Source organism: Artemia franciscana, chromosome 14, assembly GCF_032884065.1.
Source record: "Artemia franciscana chromosome 14, ASM3288406v1, whole genome shotgun sequence".
NCBI lineage: Eukaryota > Metazoa > Arthropoda > Branchiopoda > Anostraca > Artemiidae > Artemia > Artemia franciscana.
Window position 1 is genome coordinate 4294632 of NC_088876.1, and position 26543 is coordinate 4321174.

The 26543-nt window shown below is 34.1% G+C and overlaps 2 protein-coding genes across 2 annotated transcripts in view; both read left to right on the plus strand.

Annotated features, from left to right (window-relative positions):
* The window catches only part of LOC136035211 (programmed cell death protein 7-like), a gene marked incomplete at its 3' end in the record, with an annotated part of 31762 nt that extends 7081 nt beyond the window's left edge, over positions 1-24681 (plus strand). Inside the window, 3 exon segments of the mRNA XM_065716823.1 lie at positions 7382-7541; positions 18284-19353; positions 24471-24681. Coding sequence (XP_065572895.1) covers positions 18483-19353; positions 24471-24681 — 1082 coding nt within the window.
* On the plus strand, positions 7400-18483 carry LOC136035875 (tubulin-specific chaperone A-like). Its single transcript, XM_065717833.1, has 2 exons — positions 7400-7541; positions 18284-18483. Exons 1-2 carry the CDS (start codon positions 7400-7402, stop codon positions 18481-18483), a joined length of 342 nt encoding a protein of 113 aa, XP_065573905.1.
* Positions 24682-26543: the final 1862 nt, after the last annotated feature.

A 26543-nucleotide genomic window follows, 5' to 3' on the forward strand; every position in this document is an offset into this window, starting at 1 on the left:
AGGGGAGGGGGCTCCTTACTTTGTTGAAATTATGACAATTTTTTAAGGCTTTAACTGTTTATTGTGTAGCATTAAACTTAATGAACTTCATGTGTTTGGAATCAGCGTAAAAAAGAATCCTTCTACTATATTAATTGTTATCAAAATTTCTTGTTTTAGAGTTGCATTTACGATTATCCTTTTTTTTTTCTTTTATATATATATGTAATATATATGTATATGTATATATATATACATATATATATGTATATATATATATATATATATATATATATATATATATATATATATATATATATATATATATATATATATATATATATATATATATATATATATATATATATATATATATATATACTAGCTGTTGGGGTGGCGCTTCGCGCCACCCCAACACCTAGTTGGTGGGGGCGCTTCGCGCCCCCCCCAAGCCCCCCCGCGCGCGTAAGTCGTTACGCGCCATAATAGTTACGCGCCATTGTAGTTGTGTCCCTATGTCCCACCTGTGAATATAGATATATATATATATATGGTTTTAACTACGTAAAACTTGCGAATATACAACATTCTTTGCTGTCCCATTGTCTTTGCATATAAATAGATTGTCAGGTTATCCCCCTGTTTCCCCCGGTGTCCCCGTTGTAGTTGTGTCCCTGTGTCCCGGTCGTCATTTATATTCCCTGTGTCCCGGGTCCCGGTCATCATTTGTATCCCGGTGTCCCGGTCTGTATATACATTCGTTTTTTAGTTTTGTTTTTCTCCTTTATTTTTTTCCTTTTTTTTTCTTTTTTAGTTTATTTAGATTTTTAGATTTTTTAGTTTTTTTATTAGTTTTTAGTTTTTTTTTCTTTTTAGTTTTTTTGTAGTTTTTACCTTCTTTTTAGTTTTGTTAATTTTTTTTTTTACTTGTGTCCTGGTCGTCATTTATACTCCCTGTGTCCCGGTGCTTTGTTGATTGCTAATCGAACATTCCTTTTGTCCTGGTCGCTTTCTCTTTGAGTGTCGTCATTTATTTTTTTCTTTTTTAGTTCTTTTAGTTTTTACCTTTTTTAGTTTTTTTTTAGTTTTTAGTTTTTTTAGTTTTTTACCTTTTTTTAGTTTTTTTAGTTTTTTAGCTTTTTTATTTTTTTTATTAGTTTTTAGTTTTTTTGTAGTTTTTGCCTTTTTTTTTAGTTTTTTGTCCTGGTCGCTTTCTCTTTGAGTGTCGTCATTTATTAGTTTTTTCCTTTTTTTTTTTAGTTTTTTATTGGTTTTTACCTTTATTTTAGCTTATTTTTCAGTTTTTTCCTTTTTTTTAGTTTTTTTTTATTTTTTATTTTTTTTAGTTTTTTACCTTTTTTTAGTTTTTTTAGTTTTTTTAGTTTTTTAGCTTTTTTACTTTTTTTATTAGTTTTTAGTTTTTTTTTGTAGTTTTTGCCTTTTTTTAGTTTTTTCAGTTTTTTTTTTAGTTTTTTATTGGTTTTTACCTTTATAGTTTTTTTAGTTTTTTAGCTTTTTTATTTTTTTTATTAGTTTTTAGTTTTTTTTGTAGTTTTTGCCTTTTTTTAGTTTTTTCAGTTTTGACGTCACCTAATCCAGTTTTTTCAGGTGACGTCACCTGACACATCCATCCACACATCCATCCACACATCCACAGACAGACAACTTATTTTTATATATATAGATATATATATATGTATATATATATATATATATATATATATATATATATATATGTGTATATATACATATATGTATATATATATATGTAATAGTGATCACTGCAATAGTGATTTTTATTTATTTTCGAATATAATCAGAGTATTCCAAAATTCTTTTTTTTTCATTCTATTATTTGTCTTAACTTTCCTTTGGCTGCTCTATTTTACAATTGCGGATGATTTTTCAGGGGTAGATAAAAGAAAATATGGTTTATATAAAGAAGAAAATAGGGTTTATGTAATGAAGAAAAGTTCAAATGAAGAAATTCTGCAAAATGCCCAATAATTCATTTTTGTTTTTCTATAAAATTATCTAAATATTGGATGGCCTTTTGTGATTGATTGGACAATGCTATAATCGTATTTCAATGAAATTTTAAAGTTTCACTTTGAAAAGTACATGTGAATACTCAGCTAAAGAATAATGCTTTATTGCTGAGTGCTCTTTACCCCCCCCCCCCCTTCTGTTGCACATGTGTGTGTGAGGGGTATGTATAATATATGTAGTTGAAAGTATGAAAAAGATAAAACCACCTAATAGCTGATCTGGAAACGATGACATGATGTCAAAGACTTTATTGGATGGGTCATGAAGTACCATTATCCTTATTCAGCAGAGTTCAGCATTAGCCAGTTGATTTTTGGATGCTTGCTAAAGAGTTTTTGTTTTTTCTTGCCTAAAGGCAAGTTGCTATTTTTCATTATAGAGACTGTGAGCATTCCCATATATAAGGGAGAGGGGTCTTATCCATATATTTTAAGGTACCAAGGACTGAAAATGAAATTTGAGTGTTGTAACTAGTTAAGTGAAAATTTGCACAACTGTTTATGTACCTTTAAAAAAAAATTGGGATTCAAGTTATACTGAAAAAAAAGTTCTTCATATTGAGCTATCTTGTTTTGGAAAGTCATGTAAACCAAATTAAAAAAAAAAAAGAAGAAATGCAGGCAAAGCAGCAGCAAAAAAATACATAATATCAAACAATAATCATGCTTACATAATACATAATAAAAACAATAATTTACTTACATAATATCCTGAATAGCTTAAGAACGTTTGGTTTTCCTTTGTCTTTGAACATTTTGTCCTTGAAAAGCAACAGATCTTTGATGTGTGAATTTTTTGACCAAAAAAAAATATTGTTACATTTAATAAAGTACATATGTTTTTTTCTTTTTACTGTTCAGTCTGGTAACATTGATGAAAATGTTGTACTTCTCTTACAACTTCATAATTTTTGAAAAAAGAATTAAAATAAAAATCATGTTTTTCAGGTGTCAGTAGTATAATTTTATCAAAAACGTGGAACCAAAAAAATTTCCTCAAAAGTTTGTGTGATTTCAAACACAAAGTTAGTTCACAAATGAAGGAAAAATGACAGAGAAAACTGAAAAATGAGTTATATATTATCATTAATGCAAAGTTATACTAAATAAAAATGACTTGTTTCTCTAGATATGCTGGCTTATCCTTATTTTGAAAAGATTTTTTGCAGAAACAAAATTTCAGCTTAAAGGGGGGAGGGGCAAACTGAGGTCTGGGGGAGGGCAAACTTGGGTCCGGAAAGGGAAGTTGGCCCCTCCCTGCCCCATAGGAAATTATGCCCTTGGTGTGAATATGCTTAAAATAGGTTGAGGGTGCAATAAAATGCTTTTATTGCAATGTCCTTGGTACTTGACACTTGTATAACTATTGAAAACCTGTTTCTGTAAAACGCTGTATCTTTTTGATCTGCTGTAAAGATAACAAACAAATACAAAGTAGAAACAATAGGGAAAATCTTTTCAAGACAGTGGAAATCAATTCTGTAAATATTTTGGCCCTATGTCCAAGGGCTGTCTTCAGCACAATACAAGAAAGAGAGAAAAAAAAATAATATGTATGCATAAATAAACTTGCATTAAAATATGAGAATTAAAACTAATAATGGTTTTTTGAAAACTTTTTTGAAAAACTTCTAAAGATATGGGAGTATGAATTCAAACAATTTGACATATGTGATTTGAATCTACAATTAGAGTAAATAATTGTGACACAAGCAAGTGTATATAATTGCTCAAATATAAAATCGATTTTCATTTTCATTTTTTCTACTCTTCCTCCTGTTACACATGTGAGGATTCTCATCCACATTTATTTGTAGATTATTTTTGTTTTGTTTGAATTTGAATTCTTTAAAATGAGTTCAAGGTTGATCCAACAAAATGCTTGAGCTATACCCCTGCAACAATCAACCAAAAAGAGGTGCACACATTCTTGCAAAATTATTATTAGTAAATGTAAGCCATCAAAAAAATTATAAGCAAATGCTTTTAAATTGATTGCAAATTGTTCCTCTTTGAGGCAAAGTTATGTTTGGTGCTATAAAATGGCTGAAAACAATACTTTCCCAGTGCACAATCTTTGCACTCACTTACAAAGGAACTTTTAATTTACATTCAAATGATCTTTCTTCAAATTTTCTAGGACCTTCAGTTTGATACAATCGCCTCTAAAAAAAAGAAATCTCAAATAAGACTGCAGCCACTAGGGAGTAAAGATGAAAAACGAAAAAAAAAAACGCAGATATTTCGCCTATATGCTAACTAAGCGTCCTCAGCACAAGATATACAAAGATAATACACTGAACTAAAAACAAATAAAACCACCACCAATATTAGTAAATACAATTGTTGCGACTAATCCACGTAGGGGTAAGAAGCTATTAGTTGCTTCAATGAGAACATCAAAGCAACTGAGGAAAAAATTTTTAAAATTGAAACCAAGTTCACTATTATGTTGCGAAATAATTCTCTTGTTAACTAACATTGAAGTAACTCTTTTTTGTCCAGTAGGTAATCTAGTCCCCTGGTGATTATGTAAACTCTTAATTCCCTTATTGACTATTGGTATATTTTTCAAAAGACAATCATAAATTGGGTCAATATTTAAATTTATCATGTCCCTATTTATTGAAAGATTAGCAAACATACATTTTTTTTATTTCTATAGCCCCCCTCGCCCACTGTGAAAAGCCTTTATCATTAGAAATAGCCGTGGCTTCATCAAATTGTACAAAATGTTAAGGATGAAAGAATGCATGCTTAGCCAGAGCTGAAACAAAAGTTTCAGAAGGCTTGCTTAATTGTAGGGATTTTCTCTTCAGTTGTGATGCTCAATTAACCTTTCATCAACTTGTTGGTGACTTCTGCCAATATAAAACTTTCCACAAGAATAAGGAATTTTATACATCCCACTAACTAAATCACCCTGGGTAAAATCCATCCCAGAATTAAGGAAACTACCTAATGGTCTTACTGATTGGAAACATATATCAATTTTGTGCTTATGCAAAATTTGTTTCAGTGTCTCCCCCAAAATAGGTACATAAGGCAAAGAAATGAAATCTTTAGGCAACTTTAGACAAAAAAAATTTTTGTATTAAACAAAAAAAAACAAGTTTTTAAATGAAAGTAAGGAGCGACATTAAAACTTAAAACGAACAGAAATTACTCCGTATATGAAAGGGGCTTTTCCTCCTCAATGCCCCGCTCTTTACGCTGAAGTTTGACTCTTTCTCTTAACTCTACTTTTTAAAACAGTAAAAAACTTTAGCGTAAAGAGCGGGCATTGAGGAGGAAAAACCCCTTTCTTATACGGAATAATTTCAATTCGTTTTAAGTTTTAATGTCGCTCCTTACTTTCATTTAAAAACTTGTTTTTTTTTTGTTTAATTTCTGGACGTTTTTGAATTAATGTATGTTTTGATCTTGGCTCTACGCACATAAATAATTAAAACAAAATTTGCATATTTTTTTTTTTTTGCTAAATGGCTTTTTCATAATTTTAATCGGAAGATTTTGAGAAAAAAGGAGCGAGGGAGGAGGCCTAGTTGCCCTCCAATTTTTTGATTACTTAAAAAGGCATTAACTTTAAATTTTTTACGAACGTTTTCATAAGTAAAAAATATACGTAACTTACGAATTAACTTACGTAGCGAACTTCTGTATTCGTATGTTTTTATTGCGTATATGAGGGGGCTCGCCTCTCGTCGATACCTCGCTCTTTACACTTAAGCTTAAATTTTGTTTCAATTCCTTAAGAATGGCCCCTGAATCACAAAGGCTGTAGAATAAGTAGTTGTAATTACCAAAAATACTTTAGCGTAAAGAGCGAGGTATTACGAGGAGGTAAACCCCTCATATGCATTATAATGTCTGTTCGTTTTCAATTTTAATGCTGCTCGTCACTTTCAGTAGAGAAAAACTTTTCATATTTATTTTTCGTTGTTTTTTAAATAATGCTAGAAAATCCTGAGCCCCCTCCATTGAAAGTCTCTTCCCCCATGAGAAGTTCCTCCATGGAAAGATCCTCCCACATAGCCCCCTCCCATCAACCCCACACCCAAACCAAAAAATTCCCCCTGAAAACGTCTCTACCCTTCCCAGTAACCATTACTATATGTAAACCCGGTCAAAGTTTGTACCTTGCAGCCCCTCCCAAGGGGACTGCGGGGGAGTAAGTCGTCCCAAAAGACATAGTTATTAGATTTTTCGACTATGGTGAATAAAATGGATATCTCAGAATTTTGATCCGGTAACTTTGGGGAAAAAGTGAGCGTGGGAGGGGGCCTAGGTGCCCTCCAATTTATTCGGTCACTTAAAAAGGGCACTAGAACTTTTAATTTCCGTTAGAATTAGCCCTTTCGCGACATTCTAGGACCATTGAGTCGATACGATCACCCCTGGAAAAAAAAAACAAAAAAAACACGCATCTGTGATTTGTCTTCTGGCAAAAAATGCGAAATTCCACATTTTTGTAGATAGGGGCTTGAAACTTCTACAAGTGGGTTCTCTGATACGCTGAATCTGATGGTGTGATTTTCGTTAAGATCGTATGACTTTTAGGGGGTGTTTCCCTCTATTTTTTAAAATAAGGCAAATTTTCTCAGGCTCGTAACTTTTGATGGGTGTAACTGATCTTGATGAAATTTATAAAATTAAAATTAGTATTAAAATGCGATTCTTTTGATGTAACTATTGGTATCAAAATTTCATTTTTTTAGAGTTTCGGTTACTATTGAGCTGGGTCGCTCCTTACTACAGTTTGTTACCACGAACTGTTTGAAGCTGTGAAACTCTTATAACCCTATTGTTATGTATAATGCGTCTATTTTTTTATTATTTTTTTCAATAAATTTAATTGGGTAACTATTACAAAATAAAATACCCCTCAAATACAACAATTCAGAATCTAAAAACTCAGGGGGAACGAATTCTGAAAGATCTATCCACCAGTGCCCCTCGTTTCAACAAAATAGGGTGGCAAAAGTGAAAGTTCAAATACCTATCACTGCATGCAGGCTTTCTATATATATAGAAGAGAAAATGAAAATCTTTTTTAATCAATAAGATATCAAGAAAAGGTAGTTTGTTCATTTCTTCAAACTCCACAGTAAATTTTATGTTTTTAACGGAACTATTTAAATGTTTATGGAAAAGATCCAAGGATTCTAAACTGTGTTTCCAAATGCAAACTTTAATATTTTTTTTCTATTTGATATGATTTTTGGTACTGTAATTTTTTTGGTATGAATGAACATTTCGCGGTGAGTAATGCTGTATTTGGTTGACTTTCAGTTACTTGTATATAGTTTTTTTTTTTTTTTGTTTAACTTAAAGTTTCTTTTTCTTTTGTTTAGGTGTCATAGATATTTGAAATGACAAGTGATATTTCAGATCCTAGAATAAAAAATCTCAAAATCAAGACTGGTGTTGTCAAAAGAATCACAAAAGAAAAAATATCTTACGAAAAAGAACTAGAAAAGGAGAAAGAAAGGCTTCAAAAGCAAAAAGATGCAGGTATTCTAATTTTTGAGTTTTAGCTCAATTACTATATGTTAAGCCAAATAATATATATATATATATATATAATATATATATATATATATATATATATATATATATATATATATATATATATATATATATATATATATCCTTATATATGTATACATATATATATATGTATACATATATATATATATATATATATATATATATATATATATATATATATATATATATATATATATATATATATATATATATATATATATATATATATACCATAAAAAGGAGAAGTAAAAATAAAAATGTCAGGTGCAAAAAAGTCAGGTGTCAAGGTATTTTACTTTTAAAGTTTAAGTTCAACTGCAATAAAATGAGCACAAAAAATAACTAGATAAAAATCTTAAGCATGTATCATTAAAGAAAAAAAACTCAAAAGTAGAAAGATGGAAAGAAAGCCTGAAAAAAAAGATAATAACAGGGCAATTTTATGTTTAAGCTTAATAGATACATAAGATAAGCATAAGATAGATATACAAGATAAGCAAATAAAAAAAATTAATTAATTTCACATTTTCGAATAAGGAAAACAAAATCAAACAACATAAGGACCAAGATATTCTACTTTTTAATTTTAAGTTCATTGGTATCATATCAGCAAAATTAATAGATTTAAAAAAGAGCAATTTCTTATATTTTATTAAGGAGAATTAGAGAAAAAATAATAAAAAAAAAACAAATATATCCTGCTTTTTTAAATGCTGTTCAGTTGCTTTGAGATAAGTAAATAAAGAATGAGTGATTTGACATGCATTATAAAAGCAGAAATAGGAAGGGAAAATAAATTCAAAGGCAAAAAGACATAAAAATATCTTAGTAGCAAAAGAATTAATTTAGGTTTATGCTTAATTGTTGCAAACCTGTACATAAAAAACTAATGAAAGGTTTTTTTTTATAGCCTACCTTATAAAACAGACAGAAAAAAAAAGAAAAGTAAAAAAACCTATGTGTTTTATTTTTAAGGCTTAAGCTCAAATAGTATACAACCAGCACCATAAGCTTTCTATAAGAGATATTAATTATATATTAAATATAGTAATATTTATATATAATTTACTTATAATGTTGTATGTAATACTACTACTTTCTACAACTCACTGCTGCACAATACCGCATGAGGCCAGCATACATTTTTATGTATTATGTAAGAATTTTTGTGCATAATAAAATCTTTACATATTCAATAATGACTCAATGAATTTGGTTATTTATTTCCCACTTTGTAAAAACAGTCACCTGACTTAGCATTTATAAATAAATAAAAAAAGGGGAAAATGTAAGCTAAGATACAGGACAACACATCAATAAATAAGCCGAAATAGTTTAGATAAGACTAAAAAGCATTCCACTAAAACATATGTGTTTTTATTGCACTCGGTATTTACCAAGTGGCATATAGCAATCGTATTTCTGTTGGTCTGTCGGTCCTGCTTTTGCTAGTTTGGGCACTTCCAGATAAGCTTGGACAATGAAAGTTGGCTGGCGTATTAGGAACCAGACGAGATTAAATTAGAAATAGTCCCCTCCCCAATTCGACCATCTGGGGAGAGGGGGAGCGAGCAAACAAGATAGTTGAGAAGAATTTTTATTTGCCTATAAAACAAATGATTGTTCTTCTTAAGTATGGCTTGTGGTCTAGGGGTATGTTTCTTGCTTAGGGTGCAAGAGGTATCAGGTTTAAATGCTGGACCATCCCGATTTTTACATGAAGAAAACCCAAAATTAGATACTTGATCAGTATATCAATATGCTGAAAGTTGGCAGGCATATCAGGGCCCCGACCAAATTAGATTATAAATAGTCGCTTCCCCAATTCGAGCATCTGGGGGGGGGTGAGGGAGTGGAAGAACGGTTAATTTGGAAAAAATAAAAAATGAGGTATTTTTATGGTACAAAGTGACACATAGCGATCACAAATTCTGTTGGTCTGTCTGTCTGTCCTGGTTTTGGTAGTTCTAGGCACTTCCAGATAATCTAGGACGTTGAAATTTGGCAGGCACATCAGGGACCAGACCAGATTGAATTAGAAATAGTCTCTTTCCCGATTCGACCATCCGGTGGGAAGTGGGGGGATGGTTAATTCAGAAAAACTAAAAAAATTAGGTATTTTTAACTTACGAATGGGTAATCGGATCTTAATGAAATTTGATATTTAGAAGAATATTGTGTCTCAGAGTTCTTATTTTAAATCAGACGTATCTGGTGACATTGGGGGGAGCTGGAGGGGGAAACCTAAAATCTTGAAAAACGCTTAGAGTGGAGGGATTGGGATGAAACTTGGCGGGAAAATTAAGCACAAGCTCAGGATACGTGATTGACATAACCGGAATGGATCTGCTATGTTTGGGGAGTTGCTGGGGAGGGGGTAATTCTGAAGAATTTGAAAAAAAATGAGGCATTTTTAACTTACGAAGGAGTGATCGGATCTTAATTAAATTTTATATTTAGAAGGACCTCGTAACTCAGATCTCTCATTTTAAATCTCGACCGGACCCAGTGTCATTGGGGGGAGTTTGGGGGAACCGGAAATCTTGGAAAACTCTTAGAGTGGAGAGATCACGATGAAACTTGGTGAGAAGGATAAGCACAAGTGCAAGATAGGTGACTAACATAACCGGACCGGATCCACTCTGTGGGGGGTCGGGGGGGGGGGGGGGGGCTGGATAATTCGGAAAAATTAGAAAAAATGAGGTATTTGTAACTTACGAACGGGTGATCCGATCTTAATGAAACTTGATATATAGATAGATCGATCTTATGTCTCAGATGCTCCATTTTCAATTCGAATCGGATCCGGGGACACAGGGGTTTGGAGGGGGAAACCGGAATCTTCAAAACCAGAAATCTTGGAATGGAGAGATCGGAATGAAACTTCATGGGAAGAATAAGCAGAAGTTCTAGATATGTGACTGACATAATTGGAACGGATCTACTCTCTTTGGGGGAATTGGGGGATTTCCAGTGCTTTGGCGAGTTAGGTACTTCTGGACGTTCTAGGACAATGAACATTGGTAGGCGTGTCAGGGACCTGCACAAATTATTTGATAAAGTCTTTTTCCCCGATTAGACCATCTGGGGGGCTGAAGGGAGAGGGAGAATCAGAAAAAATAAGGCATTTAAACTTACGAGTGGGTGATCAGATCTTAATGAATTTTGATATTTAGAAAGACCTCGTGTCTCAGAGCTCTCGTTTAAAATCCCGACGGGCATTAAGCCTCTGATTTACCTTTTAAATCAATCTATTGATTCTTAAAATTTTGCTAGAGCTCATGCCATGTGAGCTCTTGGACAAGAGCCATATGGCTCTTGTCACAAGTGCCATATGAGCTCTTAGCTCTTGTTAACCTTTGAACTGGTTATCGGATCTTAATGAAATTTAATATTTAGAAGGACCTCGTGTCTCAGAGCTTTTGTTTTAAATTTCGACTGGATGCGGTGACGTTGGGGGGGGGGGTGGAAGGGGGAAACCAGAAATCTTGGGAAACGCTTAGAGTGGAGAGATCGTAATGAAACTTGGTGGGAAGAAGGCCTTGGGTCTTGTATCTTCCGATCTCGTCACAAGCGCCCTATGAGTTCTTGGCTCTTGTTTTGGTATTGAAGTGGAGATTACAACCATCTGACAGATTACCAAGTGCCATATTCAAAATGCAACTGTAAGTCACTAGGAATATCTTGATTTCTAACAGGTTCATCTTTGACATATTCCTTGGAAAAAGAAGTAGAGTATTTTTTTTTAATATCGAACTGTTTAGTATTTAATATTTTTAAACTGACGCTAATTCTCTCAACCCTTCTAGTAGTACCAATTTTCTTTTCTCTTTTTCGAAAAATGTGACTTCCTAGAATGTTATTTATTTTGACTTTTACTAAAACGTTTTCTAAACTTCCACTAAAACACTGAAACAAAAAAAATAGTATTTCACTAAAACAAGTGTGTATTTTTATAATGGGTCCAAGTAACAGTTTCAAAATGAAACTGTAAATGACTTAAAATAAGTCACCGATTTTCAACAGGTTTACCTTTGCCATATTCCTTGAGAAAAGCAGTAAGTTTTTTTTTTATGTCGAACTGTGTACTATTTAATATTTTTAAACTGACGCTAGTTTTCTCAACCTTTTTAATAGTACCAATTGTTCTTTCTATTCATTTTGAGTTCCACTAAGACATCTCCACTAAAGTTCCACCAAAACAATGAAACCAAAAAAGAGTATCTTACTGGAACATGTGTATTTTTTAATGGGTCCAAGAAAGACCTTGAGTTAGATAATTTGGGTATTGAAATGTTAATTACAGCCAATAGAGAGTTGACCAAGTGCCACAGTCAAAATGAAACTGTAAGTCACTGATTTTTGACAGGTTTACCTTTGCCATATTCCTTGAGAAAAGAAGTAGAGTATTTTTTTTATATATCGAACTGTGTACTATTTAGTATTTTTAAACTGACGCTAGTTTTCTCAACCTTTTTAATAGTACCAATTGTTCTCTCTGTTTTTCTAAAAAATTTGACTTCATAGAATGCTATTCATTTTGAGCTCCACTAAAACATCTCCACTAAAGTTCCACCAAAACACAAAAAAAAAACTTCCACTAAAACACTTAAACACCGAGAGGGTAGAATTATTATCTTTCATAAACACCAGCAGCGGTGGTAAGTGCCCTGCCGCCCGGTTCACTCATCAGTGCTTAGGTCGTACAGAAGGAATGTCAAAGAATTATATGGATTGACAAGGGTTTTGATGGATCAACTATTACTGGTCTAGTTAACTCTGTTAGGCAAGCAAAGCGCTTTGGAGGTAGTTTAGTTGTGCAGTTGTCCTTAAGTCTCAATGATCTAGTATAAAAGTATATAGTATAAATAGCATTAAAAATATACCCATAGTTCCTTCTGGCTGTGTCAAAATCCCCCAAAATAAAGCTCTAACTTAAGAATATAATTTGCTATTCAGATATAGCTGTGTCAACTTTTTGAAACCCCACATGCTCATAGTTTGTTTTGATTTAGTTCAACATCCGCCTAAATGTTTCTTAAAAGCTTCACCTTAATACCCTTAGATTGCAGAGTAGCAATAGTTGTAGCGGCATTAGTGGAAGTATGCACATAACATCTTTGGTTTCTTCAACATCCCCTTCAACACACGATGAAAGTTTCAGCTTAATGCCATTAACCGTTCTTAAAGGTTTTCTAGTGCGTCCGCTTGACAACCTGTGTGGGCGTGTGTTTTGATTGAGTTCCATTTACTTACTATACATCCCAAAATTTTCACCTTAATATCCTTAGCTTTAATAACAGTAGAAGTAGCATTAGCAGTAGGATTAATTGTAGTAGCCCAAGCTTTAGTGGCAGCAATAGTAATAACAGTGACAGTAGTATTGTGAGTAGAAGCAGTAGTATTAGCTTGAAAATATTTTCTTTTGGTTAGTTCAACATCCCTCACAACAAGCCCAGTTAGTTTTAGCTTCATATACTAAACTGTTCCTAATATATTGCTGTCACACCCATTTGACAACCTGCATACAGTTGTTTTGTTGTGATTCAATTCACCTTCATACCCCTAGGCATAGTTGTAACAGTAGTCAAAGTACTTGTATTTATATTACTAGTAATAGTATTAACATTTTGTATTAACCTTTTGATCAGCAGAACATTCCTCTCATCAACTCCTAGAGGTTCCGACTTAATACAATTAGCCGCTGCTTGCTATAATATTGCTGATTTGTCCTTTTGATAACATGTATGTGATCAAATTTTCCTCTCAGTGCTCTTAGCCTTATAAGTAGTATCAATAGATGTACTAGTAGTTGTAAATGCAGTAGTATCAGCAGTAGTGTGCTTATTGCCTTTTGGTGAGATGATATTCTCCCTTAAGGATTCTCTGAAAGTTCCAACTTAATACCCAAATTCGTTCTTGAGTTACGCTATTTTGACAATTTGCTTGCACGTAGCGTCTTTTGATTTAGCTCGAATTTCCCCTCAATGGTGTAAATAGATTGGTTTGGTAGTATTAGTGGTGGTAGTCGTAGTAGTATTGGTAGCATCCAAAGATTGCCCTTTTTATCATCTCCCTTATCAGTTCTGGAAATTTCCAAATTAATAGACTCAGTTATTCCATTTGACAATCCTTATACACATAGTGCGTTTTTTACTAAGTTTAAAACATTCTCTGAAAGGCTCACCTGAATGCCCTTCGTCTTCTTGGAAAGTAAAGTTCAAACATGCAAACCTTTCTCAATAACATACTATGTGCAAACAATGAACAAATTGAACAACTTACAGCCCTTGTCCTGAGGACTTTAGGCAGGTTGACATCCCCAAAGACATAATTACTGGACCTTTCAAAAAAAACGAACAAAAAAGATCTCTTAAAATCTCGGTCGAATATATCTTGGGGAATGAAAGGCTTGGGTGAGGCTGATTGCCTCCATTCATTTTTGACTATTAAAAAGGGCAATAGAACTTCAGACTTCCAATCAAATGAGCTCCGTCCGATCCAAAGGTTATACGACAACCCTTTACCAAACAACCTTATATGCCCCTGGGCATAACTTACAACCCTAGCCCATGGGCTCTGGGGGATTGTGTCCACCCTAAAGACATTACTTGATCTTTTGAGATCTTTGATCTTATTAGATCTTTGCACTATTGGTAACAAAATGGTAACTTACAGCCCTTGTCCTGAGGACTTTAGACAGGTTAACATCCCCAAAACATAATTACTGGACCTTTTAAAAAAGCCGAACAAAATAGATCTCTTAAAATCTCGGTCGAATATATCTTGGGGAATGAAAGGCTTGGGTGAGGCTGATTGCCTCCATTCATTTTTGACTATTAAAAAGGGCAATAGAACTTCAGACTTCCAATCAAATGAGCTCCGTCCGATCTAAAGGTTATACGACAACCCTTTACCAAACAACCTTATATGCCCCTGGGCATAACTTACAACCCTAGCCCATGGGCTCTGGGGGATTGTGTCCACCCTAAAGACATTACTTGATCTTTTGAGAACTTTGATCTTATTAGATCTTTGGACTATTGGTAACAAAATGGTAATTTACAGCCCTTGTCCTGAGGATTTTAGACAGGTTGACATCCCCAAAACATAATTACTGGACCTTTCAAAAAGGCTGAACAAAATGGATCTCTTAAAATCTCGGTCGAATATATCTTGGGGAATGATAAGCTTGGTGGGGCTGATTGCCTCCATTCATTTTTGACTATTAAAAAGGGCAATAGAACTTCAGACTTCCAATCAAATGAGCTCCGTCCGATCTAAAGGTTATACGACAACCCTTTACCAAACAACCTTATATGCCCCTGGGCATAACTTACAACCCTAGCCCATGGGCTCTGGGGGATTGTGTCCACCCTAAAGACATTACTTGATCTTTTGAGAACTTTGATCTTATTAGATCTTTGGACTATTGGTAACAAAATGGTAATTTACAGCCCTTGTCCTGAGGATTTTAGACAGGTTGACATCCCCAAAACATAATTACTGGACCTTTCAAAAAGGCTGAACAAAATAGATCTCAATAGAATGAATAAATAGAATGATAGGCTTGGGTGGGGCTGATTGCTTCCATTCATTTTTGACTATTAAAAAGGGCACTAGAACTTCAGACTTTCAATCAAATGAGCACCGTCCGATCCGAAGCTTTTACGACAAGCCGTTACCAAAAAACCTTATAAGCCCCGGGGCATAACTTACAACCCTTGCACTATGGGCTCTGGGGGATTGTGGCCACCCTAAAGACATTGCTATATGATCTTTGGACTATTGGCAATAAAATGGTTGTTTCACAATTTCAGTTGAACCTGTTTCGTGAAATAAAAGATGTCAGGGAGGGGGAAAGCTGCTCTCCGTCATGTTTGAATCTTAAAAGGAAAGTAGAACTATACATTTCAAATTAAATGAGCCTCTTCTAAAGTTCACACGACCGCCCCTTCCATAAAAACCTGATTTGCTCCTAGGGCATAACTTACAACTCTTACCCCCAGACTCTAGAGGATTCTCTCCACCCCAAAGACCTTATTATATGATCTTTGGACGATTTTTGAACAATTGGCTATCTCAAAATATTTATCGTATGCTTTTATGGAAAATAAGACAGGGGGGGGGACTGCCCCGTTCAATTTGACTCTTAAAAAGGGAACTAGAACAGGGAACTGTGATAACCAAGTCCGTGTCTCATATTCATGCTAATCACTCTCAAATATACCAATTAAATATTCTGGTGTATTTTGTGTATTTTTTCAAACAAAAGTGTTCTTTTATTTAAAATCTAAAAAGACCTGAAACAGGTAAAGGTTTGATTTGGTGACGAGGTTTTAGCTGCAATCTGCACCAGAAAAAAAAGGTTGGGTTCCTTAGTTTCACGTTTATCATTTCATCAAACTAGAATACCACTTACATTCTTTTTTAAATCCACTTAGATTAAAATCTCTCTTTTAGATTAACAATTCACTATTACTCAAAGACAATCACGCCTTCAAATAGAAGCTACAACTTCTTAGACTGCTTTTTACCACGTGTTTCAGCTTATTTTCGGATTTTTTACCCTTACTTTTCACCCTTTTAATTTTGCTCAGACTACTACCAATAGTTATTTGTACTGATATTATGATGTAATTGGTATAATAAATTATTGGTATATAATTCATATAATAGTTATTGGTATTAGCATGAGCTAAATGCCCAAGGAGGCATTTACTTCCTACGGAGGTCTTTCTGGTGAAAATTAATTTCCTTTTTTTTCAAATCTATTGGTATTGCAAGTTTCTACTCAACCAACTGAAACAATCAGGGTGTATTTTCACTGTCCTTGGTACGTTAAAAAAAAAAAAAAGCAAATTCCCTGTTTCGGCATGTTTGTGAAAAAAACATGTTCAGCATTTTTTTTTAAACTAAAGTTAAAGTGCAAAAGAAGCTTAAAAACGTAATTCAGTCAGTGGATAAGATATCCTGTGGCTGCGTAGTGGGTTTAATCTCAGTTTGATAATAGGGGACCCTGGGTTTGAACCCAGCAGTAGTAACACATTGCATGGCCTACGAAAGACCTTGGTAGTCAAGAAGTGTTATATCCCACCTTATATTCAATAATGTGCATAAACAGGAGCGTCCCGAGGGGTGGGATAGGCGGTGAAGGGCTCATGGCCCCCAACTTTTTTGTATTCGATAAAATTTTCGCCGAAGGTGAAAATTTCGGCAGAAAATTTATGAATTCTGCAGAAAATTCGAGCAACCAGATAGTGATTCCGTAAATTCTCTGAAGTTTGCCCCCCCCTCCCCAATGAAAAAAGGCTCTGGACAACCCTTTGCAAAATTTATTTGTTTTTCAATCTGTGTTAGAGTAAATTATGGCCTCTCAGAACTGTAGACGGATGACAGAATAAAAATTTGCACTTATAATATGTAGAAAAAAAAATTTAATTCCTTTGAAATATTTTACAAATTAGTCAAAGTAAAGGTTACCTTCAACCTTTTCAAAGTAAAGGTCATGTGTATATGACCTTATGGGGTCGTCCCCTAGGCCCGGGCCTAGTCTCGGTATTAGTAAAATATCAATGTGAATGAGCGTTTAATTCCACCTATGGATAAAAATTTAATTCCACCTACACAATAAAACGTCAATGTATTCCTTTTTTCAAGAGCAACTTCATATGGAGATTGGTTGTATAGGTTTCGGCGAAGAATCATGGGCAAGCTCATTAGAACCAATCCATGTCTTTGAGGTTTTATTCCCAACCTAAAGAGTGATGGCAAGAGGAGGTTTATGTAAAATTTTTGTTAGATAGAGTAGACTTGGAGAATGTGTTGTTGGTAAGAGAGGATAGTTTGATTTAAGTGTGAGAAGGAAAATTTTGGGAAGTTTGGGCTGGCGGCCGACCCCTGCTTTTGCCCTATGTGGGGAATGAGAATCTCTTTAATTTTGTATCTGAGTGTGAAGAGCTGTCTGAGTTGTGGAATGAAAATTTTGGACGTGTTTGGGAGTGAATGCTGGTTAATTGAGTGGATGACTGAGAGGAATGCATGTGATATTAAATAATTGTGTAAGTTTCTTTTTTTTGGGTTTAAACATTCGTGTTAGAGGGGATAGTTTGTATTAATTTTTAGGAATTGAATTCTATTATGGTTGTTTGTTGGTTAAAATGTTGGCCCTTGTGTTTTATCTTTCTTCGTTTGTACTATTTAAAATTGTATTTTTTTTTCTTGGGCTTTTGTCTGTGGAGTGTATTTTTTGTTGCTATTGCCCGCAAGCTTTTTTGCAATTAATCTAATATATCCTTCTATTTTAGACGCAAATTTTAAATTTACGTAAAATCGAAAAAACAATCGATTCCTTTGTTCCCCGAAAAATGGGTGACTAATAATTGAATTTCAGCGATTTTTGAAGTACTCGTCGTTTGAAGCATAAATCCAGGTATGGAAAAAGTTCCGAAGCTGCCAGTAGTAGAATTTGATAGAATTCCAAAGTTTCCAACACTTTCGCTGCACAACTTGTGTTTTGACAGCTTTTCTTTGAGCAAAAGTATTTTTTTATGTAAAAATGGTATTGTCAAACAAAATATGCCAACAAATTTGAAAACTCTCAAGTAGCATTGCTAGTTTGCTGCCCCACTTTTTTTATGACTGCACAAATTTTTGAATATCTCTTTATTTATGTGTTAAATTAATTTAATGTTTTTTATGTATAGGAGAAGATGAGCATGTTTTGAGAAAACAAGAAGAAATTATACAAGAGTGCCTTCAGATGATTCCTGACTCAGTCAGGCGACTAAACTCAGCTGTTACTGACTTGCATAATTCTTTAGACGCTGAAAAGGATTTAGAAGAAATCGAGGAATATCAGATAGCACTGTTGTCTATTGCAGCTGCTGAACCACATTTGGCATAATGCAACATCCATTCCAAACCGTTTTTGCTAATTCTCAGTGTAATATAATTGACAATAGATGGCTTTGTGATCAGGGCGTAGCTCAGGGACCTAGTAGGTTTAGTGGTGAAATGCAGATGATGAAACCCTGGATGGAAAGACAAACTGGGCAACCCTGGGCTACGCAAAAAGTACCAAGTCATCCATTAAATACCCAAACACATCAGTGCTATGAAAAACCTAAATTTGATATTAATTCATTGTATGGGTGGGATAGGTTAGTTACAACGAGGAAAAGCCTGCAGAATATTTTGGATAATCGAATTTTGAAAATAGCACCTATAAAAAAGTCAGTAACTAGTTTTTCCAATGACTGTAAATTAGTTGAATACCAAATTAGAAATTTGAGAATGAAACTGAATAAATTGAGAGCTTCTATATTACAAAATGAATGGAGTGAATTAATTCCTGAAATTGAATCGTTGAAAGCTAATCTTAGTGATAGCTTGGCAAATATAAACATTAAAAATGTTCAATATAAAGAGAAAGCAAGAAAAGCAATTAAAAAGCGCAAATGGAAAAAGAAAAGAGCCGAAGAGATTGAAGAAAATAGAATTTATCATCAAAAATGTTGGAAGCAGAAAGAAGATGAAATAGATAAGAAGTTAAAAGAAGAAGAAAAACAATTATTAAAGGAAAAGAATGAAGAGGAAACGAAAAGGGAAGCTGATTTGATTCTTCTGGAAGTAAAAAATAAGAAGAGTGATGTTCAACAGAGGTTGGAGGTTTTAGAAGTTTTGTCCAGGTTGAGAAAAGCCAAAATAGATGTTTCGTTAGTCAGTGGGAAAGATAAAGATCCTGTTTCTGACAAGAAATTTGCCGAGAAAAAAGGTAAATTTCTTGTTCTTTCTTTCATAGATTAGCCTTGTACTGAAAAATTCACAAATTTGTTCTGTATTATAATACAAAAAATTGTATAATACCACAAGTATAACTCGATACAAATTGAATAAAAAGTTTAAGTGAAGAAAACGGGTTTAATTTAAAAAAAAAAAAAATAAAAAAAAAAGTGACAAACGTACTAAAAACAAAATCAACAAAAAACGTAAGTTAATAAAAAAAAGGTCCAAACATTTTAACTCCATATTCAGGAACCTTTATCAACGGGAAAAAAAAATAGTTAATCATCTAAAGAAAATGACAAAGAACACCACAAACACAAATGGAGGAAAACAGGTAAAATTTAGAGAAATAGCATTGAGAGACTTACTGAAAACAAAAGCAACAACAAAACATTGTTTGATAAACAAAATTGCAAATATTTTAATTCCGCGTCCGGTAGCCTTTATCAATGGGAAGAAAACAAAATAGTTAATCATCTAAAGAAAAAGACAAAGAAAAAACCATACAAGAGAAAAAAGTACCGTAGACAAGACAACAAACAAAGCACAAATTGTGTTGACCAATTGGTGTCATCGCTATAAAATCTGATGAAACCACCAATATTCCGGCAGAGTTGCATAGCCGTTGGAAATTGCCGAAACGTAAAAATAGCCGCGTAATGACAAATGCACACAATATTGTAAACATTTTCTGTAGACTTCAGTTCACTTTAATTACGATCGCTCAATTGGTGTCACCATTTCAAAGTGAGACGAAAACAAATGGCGACGCTGGCGCGGAATCGCAAGCGAAAAATGCTCAAAACCTCCAAAATATACACTATTTTAGATATTTACTATATCCTTTAATTTACTATGACTATAAAAAATGAATTGGTAGTATTACCATAAAGTTACATGGAAAGTAAGTAATAGCGTGAATGCAGGGTTGCAACCTATAGGAATGGAAATAATAAAAACGTCAGATTAGATATCCTACTTAAACAAGAGCTAAGAGCTCATATGGCACTTGTGACGAGGCGAGAAGAGCTAAGAGCCAAGAGATCATATGGTATGAGCTCTAACAAAATTCTATGAATCAATAGATTGATTTAAAAAGGAAAATAAGACGCTTAATGCCGGTCAGGATTTAAAATAAGAGCTCTGAGTCACGATATCCTTCTAAATATCAAAATTCATTAAGATCTGATCACCCACTCGTAAGTTATAAATGCCCAATTTTTTCTAATTTTTCCTCTCCCTTTAGCCCCCCAGATGGTCGAATCTGGGAAAACGACTTTATCAAGTCAAATTGTGCAGCTCCCTGACACGCCTACCAATTTTCATCGTCCTAGCACGTCCAGAAGCACCAAACTCGCCAAATCACTGAACCCCTCCCCCCAACTCCCCCAAAGAGAGCGAATCCAGTACGATTCTGTCGATCACGTATCAAGGACATTTGTTTATTCTATCCACCAAGCTTCATCCCGATTCCTCCACTCCAAGTGTTTTTCCAAGATTTCCCCCTCCAACTCCCCCCAATGTTAAAAGATCTGGTCGGGATTTGAAATAAGAGCTCTGAGACATGAATTCCTTCTAAAAATCAAATTTCACTAAGATCCGATCATCTATTCGTAAGATGAAAATACCCCAATTTTCACGTTTTCCAAAAATTCCGGTTTCCTCCTCCAACTCCCCCCAATATCACAGGATCTGGTCGGAATTTAAAATTAGAACTTTAAAGCACAAGATCCTTTTAAATTTCAAATTTCTTTAACCCTTTTGTAAGTTACAAATACCTCAATTTTCAAAATTACCTCCCCCCCCCCAATTCCACCAAAGAGAGCAGATCCGGTCCGGTTATGTCAGTCACGTATCTTAGACAGGTTTCTATTCTTCCCATTCAGTTTCATCCTGATATCACCGCTTTAAGTATTTTCTAAGATTTCCGGTCCCCCCAACTCCCCCCCCCCCAATTACGCTTGATCCGGTTAAAATTTAAAATAAGAGATCTGAGTTATGAGGTCCTTCTAAATATGAAGTTTCATGAAGATCCGATCACTCCTTCGTAAGTTAAAAATACGTCATTTTTTCTTATTTTTCAGAATTAACCCCCCCCCCCCAATAGAGCAGATCCGTTCCAATTATGTAAATCACGTATGTAAGACTTCTGATTATTTTTCCAACCAAGTTTCATCCCGATCCCTCCAATCTAAGCGTTTTCCATGATTTTAGGTTCCCCCACCCCAAAACTTCCCCCAATATCACCAAATCAGGTCAGGATTTAAAATAATTGCTTTGAGACACGATATCCTTCTAAATATCAAATTTCATTGAGATCCGATCACCCGTTCGTAAGTTAAAAATACCTCATTTTTCAGAATTAACCCCTCCCCCAATTATCCCAAAGAGAGCGGATCCGTTCCGTTTATGTCAATCATGTATCCAGGGCTTATTTTCCCCACAAAGTTTCATCCCGATCCCTCCACTCTAAGTGTTTTCCAAGTTTTAGGTTTCCCCCTCCCAACTCCCCCACAATGTCGCCAGATCCGGTCGGGTTTGAAATAAGAGCTCTGACCCACGATATCCTTCTAAATATCAAATTTCATTGAGATCCGATCACTCGTTCGTAAGTTAAAAATACCTCATTTTTTCTAATTTTTCAGAAATAACCCCCCCCCCCCCAACTACCCCAAAGAGAGCGGATCCGTTCCGTTTATGTCAATCATGTATCTAAGACTTGTTTTTATTTTTTCCCACCAAGTATCATCCCGATCCCTCCACTCTAAGTGTTTTCCAAGTTTTAGGTTTCGCCCTCCCAACCCCCCCCCCAATGTTACCAGATCCGGTCAAGCTTTAAAATAAGAGCTCTAAGACACGATATCCTTCTAAATATCAAATTTCATTGAGATCCGATCACGCGTTCGTAAGTTAAAAATACCTTATTTTTCCTAATTTTTCAGAATTACCCCCCCCCCCCCAATTACCCCAAAGAGAGCGGATCTGTTCCGATTATGTCAATCATGTATCTGGGACTTGTGCTTATTTTTTCCATCAAGTTTTATCCCAATCCCTCCACTCTAAGTGTTTTCCAAGATTTTAGGTTTCCCCCCTCGAAGTCCCCCCAATATCATCAAATCCGGTCGGGATTTAAAATAAGAGCTCTGAGACACAATATCATTCCAAACATCAAATTTCATTAAGATCCCATCACCCGCTCATAAGATAAAAATACTTCATTTTTTTGTATTTTTTACGAATTAACCGGGCCCCCACTCCCCCCCCCCCCCCCCAGATGGTCAAATTGGGAAAACGACTATTTTTAATTTAAGCTGGTCATGTCCCTGATACGCCTGCCAACTTTCATCGTCCTAGCTTACCTGGAAGTGCCTAAAGTAGCAAAACCGGGACCGACAGACCGACAGAATTGGCGATTGCTATGTGTCACTTGGTTAATACCAAGTGCCATAAAAACGAACTTTTTCTCATGTTGATCAATGGTCCGTGTCATCTTGTGTATTTGCGACATTCATGCGGTGCCATGGTTTCTTCATCGCCTTGGTGGAAACTTGCATAATTATGTATATACAAAAAAGAATAGTTAAAATTTATAATTTAATTTTTAATGAAAATGCACTTCTGCAGTTTTCGGTAGCATGGAATGTCAAATTAAAAAGAAACATGAAGCGTACAATCAACAAAAATAAGGTAAAAGCACATGGCACCAAATAGCCTAAGAATGTAGCCTCTCGCTACCTTTTACCTTCCATTAAATGGTATTTCCCTTTACCTTCCTGTGGGAGTCAAATATGAAAAATTTTCTTTCTGTCTTTGGAAATCTACAGATTGATAAATACTGACTAAGACCACTTTATCTTTCCATCATACAAACAAGAAAGGATAGCGAGAATATTTTAGGTGAACAATCTAAGTGGATTTTTTTTTTTTTTTTTTTTCTTTTTTCGTTCAACATCCATCATCAGCAAAATGCAGTATAGTAAAGGCTCACTGAGTCTTGGCTGAACCTATTTCATGTGAGAGAGCTGAAACTTTCAACATTGATTTTATGATTTTAGTTTTAAAATTGCAATAAGATCTTCTTTTAGTAAGTTTGCTTTCTTTTCATGTGTTTATATTGTATTTCCCAGTTGCCTACTGTTGCATTTATAGCGGAAATATCCGCCTAGGTTTCATTCAACTTGTTGTTCACTGTCTCTACTAATTTCCTCTTTATCTTCTCTTGTATGTCAGTCTTTAATTAATTCGAAAGAAAAGCGTTGTCAAGTATCTGTTATTTGATCTATTCAGTTTAGATTATTTAGTTTTTAGTAAACTTTTTAATTAGTTTTGCCAAGTAACTGATTAGGGTCGTTTATTCATTTTCATATTTTAGCGTGTCAGTAGTGACAACGCTGTCCTTATAAGTATAAAACAACCAAAAGCAAATCTCTGATAATTGGGAGTTTTTGATGTGAGTAGACCTTAAATGGGGCAAAATATTTTATTTAGTGTCATTGGTAATTTAAACTTGTGAAATTTATTATATAAGAATATATGATCTTTGCACATTTATTACAGAAAGGGGCATAAAATACCTTTAAGGACATCAGGAGGATATCCCCTTATGGACACATAAGCTTAGCTAGAATGTTCTTAGCTGTATAAGATGGGAATATTGGCTTTAGTAAGATTACACTGAGTAGTAAACAAAACACCAAGAGCAAGTTTCAATCATGATATTATTGGTATTAATTAAGAAAACATTTTTTATGTTGGTGTCTTGATTTTTTTTTTTTCGTCGTTTTCTTTCTATTGCTAAATGTCTCCAGATTTGGTATTGAAATTACATTTTAATAATTTATTTAAATCCCTTTCTTTTACTTATATATTAAGGTTTTACTTACTAAAAAAAGAAGGAAAAAATCAGACTTAGCATAAAGTAAAAAAGCAATATATTTAATTTTACAGATAAGAAAAAATGTCCTTTTTTCAAAATAATCTAGTTTCAAAAATAGGTAGCATTGAAGGGTGAAAATACCACAACGGCGTCGTTTAAAAGCAAAGAAACGTAAACGATAAATATCAAAGATGTAATTTGATTCCTGAAGTCCATTTGAATTATTTTAGATCAACTAGTGTCATTACTGCAAAGTCGCTTGAAGAGCTATGAAAAAGAAGAAGCAACATTAAGGGTTATGCTTGAGCCGGATGACCAGCTTGCAAAGACAACAAGTTCTGAACCCCAACATAGTGAGAGGGATGACCTACATCGATCTCTATTTGGTATGTCTTCCCCAGGAAATCATCTTGAGACCTTGAATGACCTTATCCAAGTCAGGTAAATTAGGGCCTGTTGCAACTTGTTAACTCCTGGTGTTTTTATGATAATTTCTTGATTTTCCCTCCTGATTGTCTCTGATATTCATGAATGGCTAATAAGATGATTAATTTTGTGTTTCTCTGGTAAAGTACAAATGTTAGAACTGTATCCAGTATTTTCATAGGGGAGGGGGGGCGCACTAAAAAAGATTTACAAAAAGTAGTAATTTGTTATACATATATATATATATATATATATATATATATATATATATATATATATATATATATATATATATATATATATATATATACATATATATATATATATATATATATATATATATATATATATATATATATAAATATATATATATATATATATATATATATATATATATATATATATATATATATATATATATATATATATATATATATATATATATATATATATATATATGAAAAAAAATGGGTGGAGGGGAATCCAAATCGGGTAGCACACCTCACTCCGCCTGGAAGCGACTCTGACGAGGGACTTGAAAATAAAAACATTTTCCAACTTGAGCCTTTCTTAGGTGTATTCGTAGCCTATCTGAAAACTATAATTTTTGAAGATATTTCTTTTTCTTGTTTAAAAATAAAAATAAAAAAATCACAGTATGAATTTTTATTGATGTTGGTGCACACAATCTTAATGAAATTAAATAAAAAATAAGTTTTTTTAACGGAAAGTAAGGAGTGACATTAAAGCTTAAAACGAACAGAAATTACTTCGTATATGAAAAGGACTGCTTCCTCATCAACGCCCCGCTCTTTACGCTAAAGTTTGACTCTTTGTCTTAACTCTACTTTTTAAAACAGTAAAAAACTTTAGCGTAAAGAGCGAGGTGTTGATGAGGAAGCAGCCCCTTTCATATACGAAGTAATTTCTGTTCGTTTTAAGTTTTAATGCCGCTCCTTACTTTCCATTGAAAAAACTTCTTTTTTTTATTTAATTTCTGAACGTTTTTATGGCACTTGGTATTAACCAAGTGACATATGCAATCGCAAATTCTGTCGGTCCCGGTTTTGCTACTTTAGGCACTTCCAGGTAAGCTAGGACGATGAAATTTGGCAGGCGTATCAGGGATCGGACCAGATTAAATTAGAAATAGTCGTTTTTCCGATTTGACCATCTGGGAGGGAGTGGGGGACCCGTTAATTCGGAAAAATAGAAAATTGAAATATTTTTAACTTACAAACGGTTGATCAGATGCTAATAAAATTTGATGTTTGGAAGGATATCGTGTGTCAGAGCTGTTATTTAAATCCCGACCGGATCTGGTGACATTGGGGGGGATATGGGAGGGGGAAACCTAAGATCTTGGAAAACACTTAGAGTGGAGGGATCGGGATGAAACTTGGTGGGAAAAATAAGCACAAGTCCTAGAAACATGATTGACATAACCGGAACGGATCCGCTCTCTTTGGGGTAGTTTGGGGTAAATTAGAAAAAAGCCAGGTAATTTTAACTTACGAACAGGTGATCGGATCTCAATGAAATTTGATAATTAGAAGGATATTGTGTCTCGGAGCTCTTATATTAAATCCCAACCGGATCTGGTGACATTGGGGGGGGGAAGCTGGGAGGGGGAAACCTAAAACTTGGAAAACACTTAGAGTGGAGGGATCGGGATGAAACTTGGTGGGAAAAATAAGCACAAGTCCTAGATACATGATTGACATAACTGGAACGGATCTGCTCTCTTTGGGGTATTGGGGGGGGGGGGGGTTAGTTCTGAAAAATTTGACAAAATGAGGTATTTTTAACTTACGAACGGGTGATCGGATCTCAATGAAATTTGATATTTAGAAGGATATCGTGTCTCAAAGCTCTTA

Excerpts from the sequence above, each read along its gene's own strand:
- LOC136035875 (XM_065717833.1), top strand. The coding sequence starts at position 7,400 with ATGACAAGTGATATTTCAGATCCTAGAATAAAAAATCTCAAAATCAAG. Across the intron at positions 7,542-18,283 it reads TCAAAAGCAAAAAGATGCAG|GAGAAGATGAGCATGTTTTG; the intron begins GTATTCTAATTT and ends TTTTATGTATAG.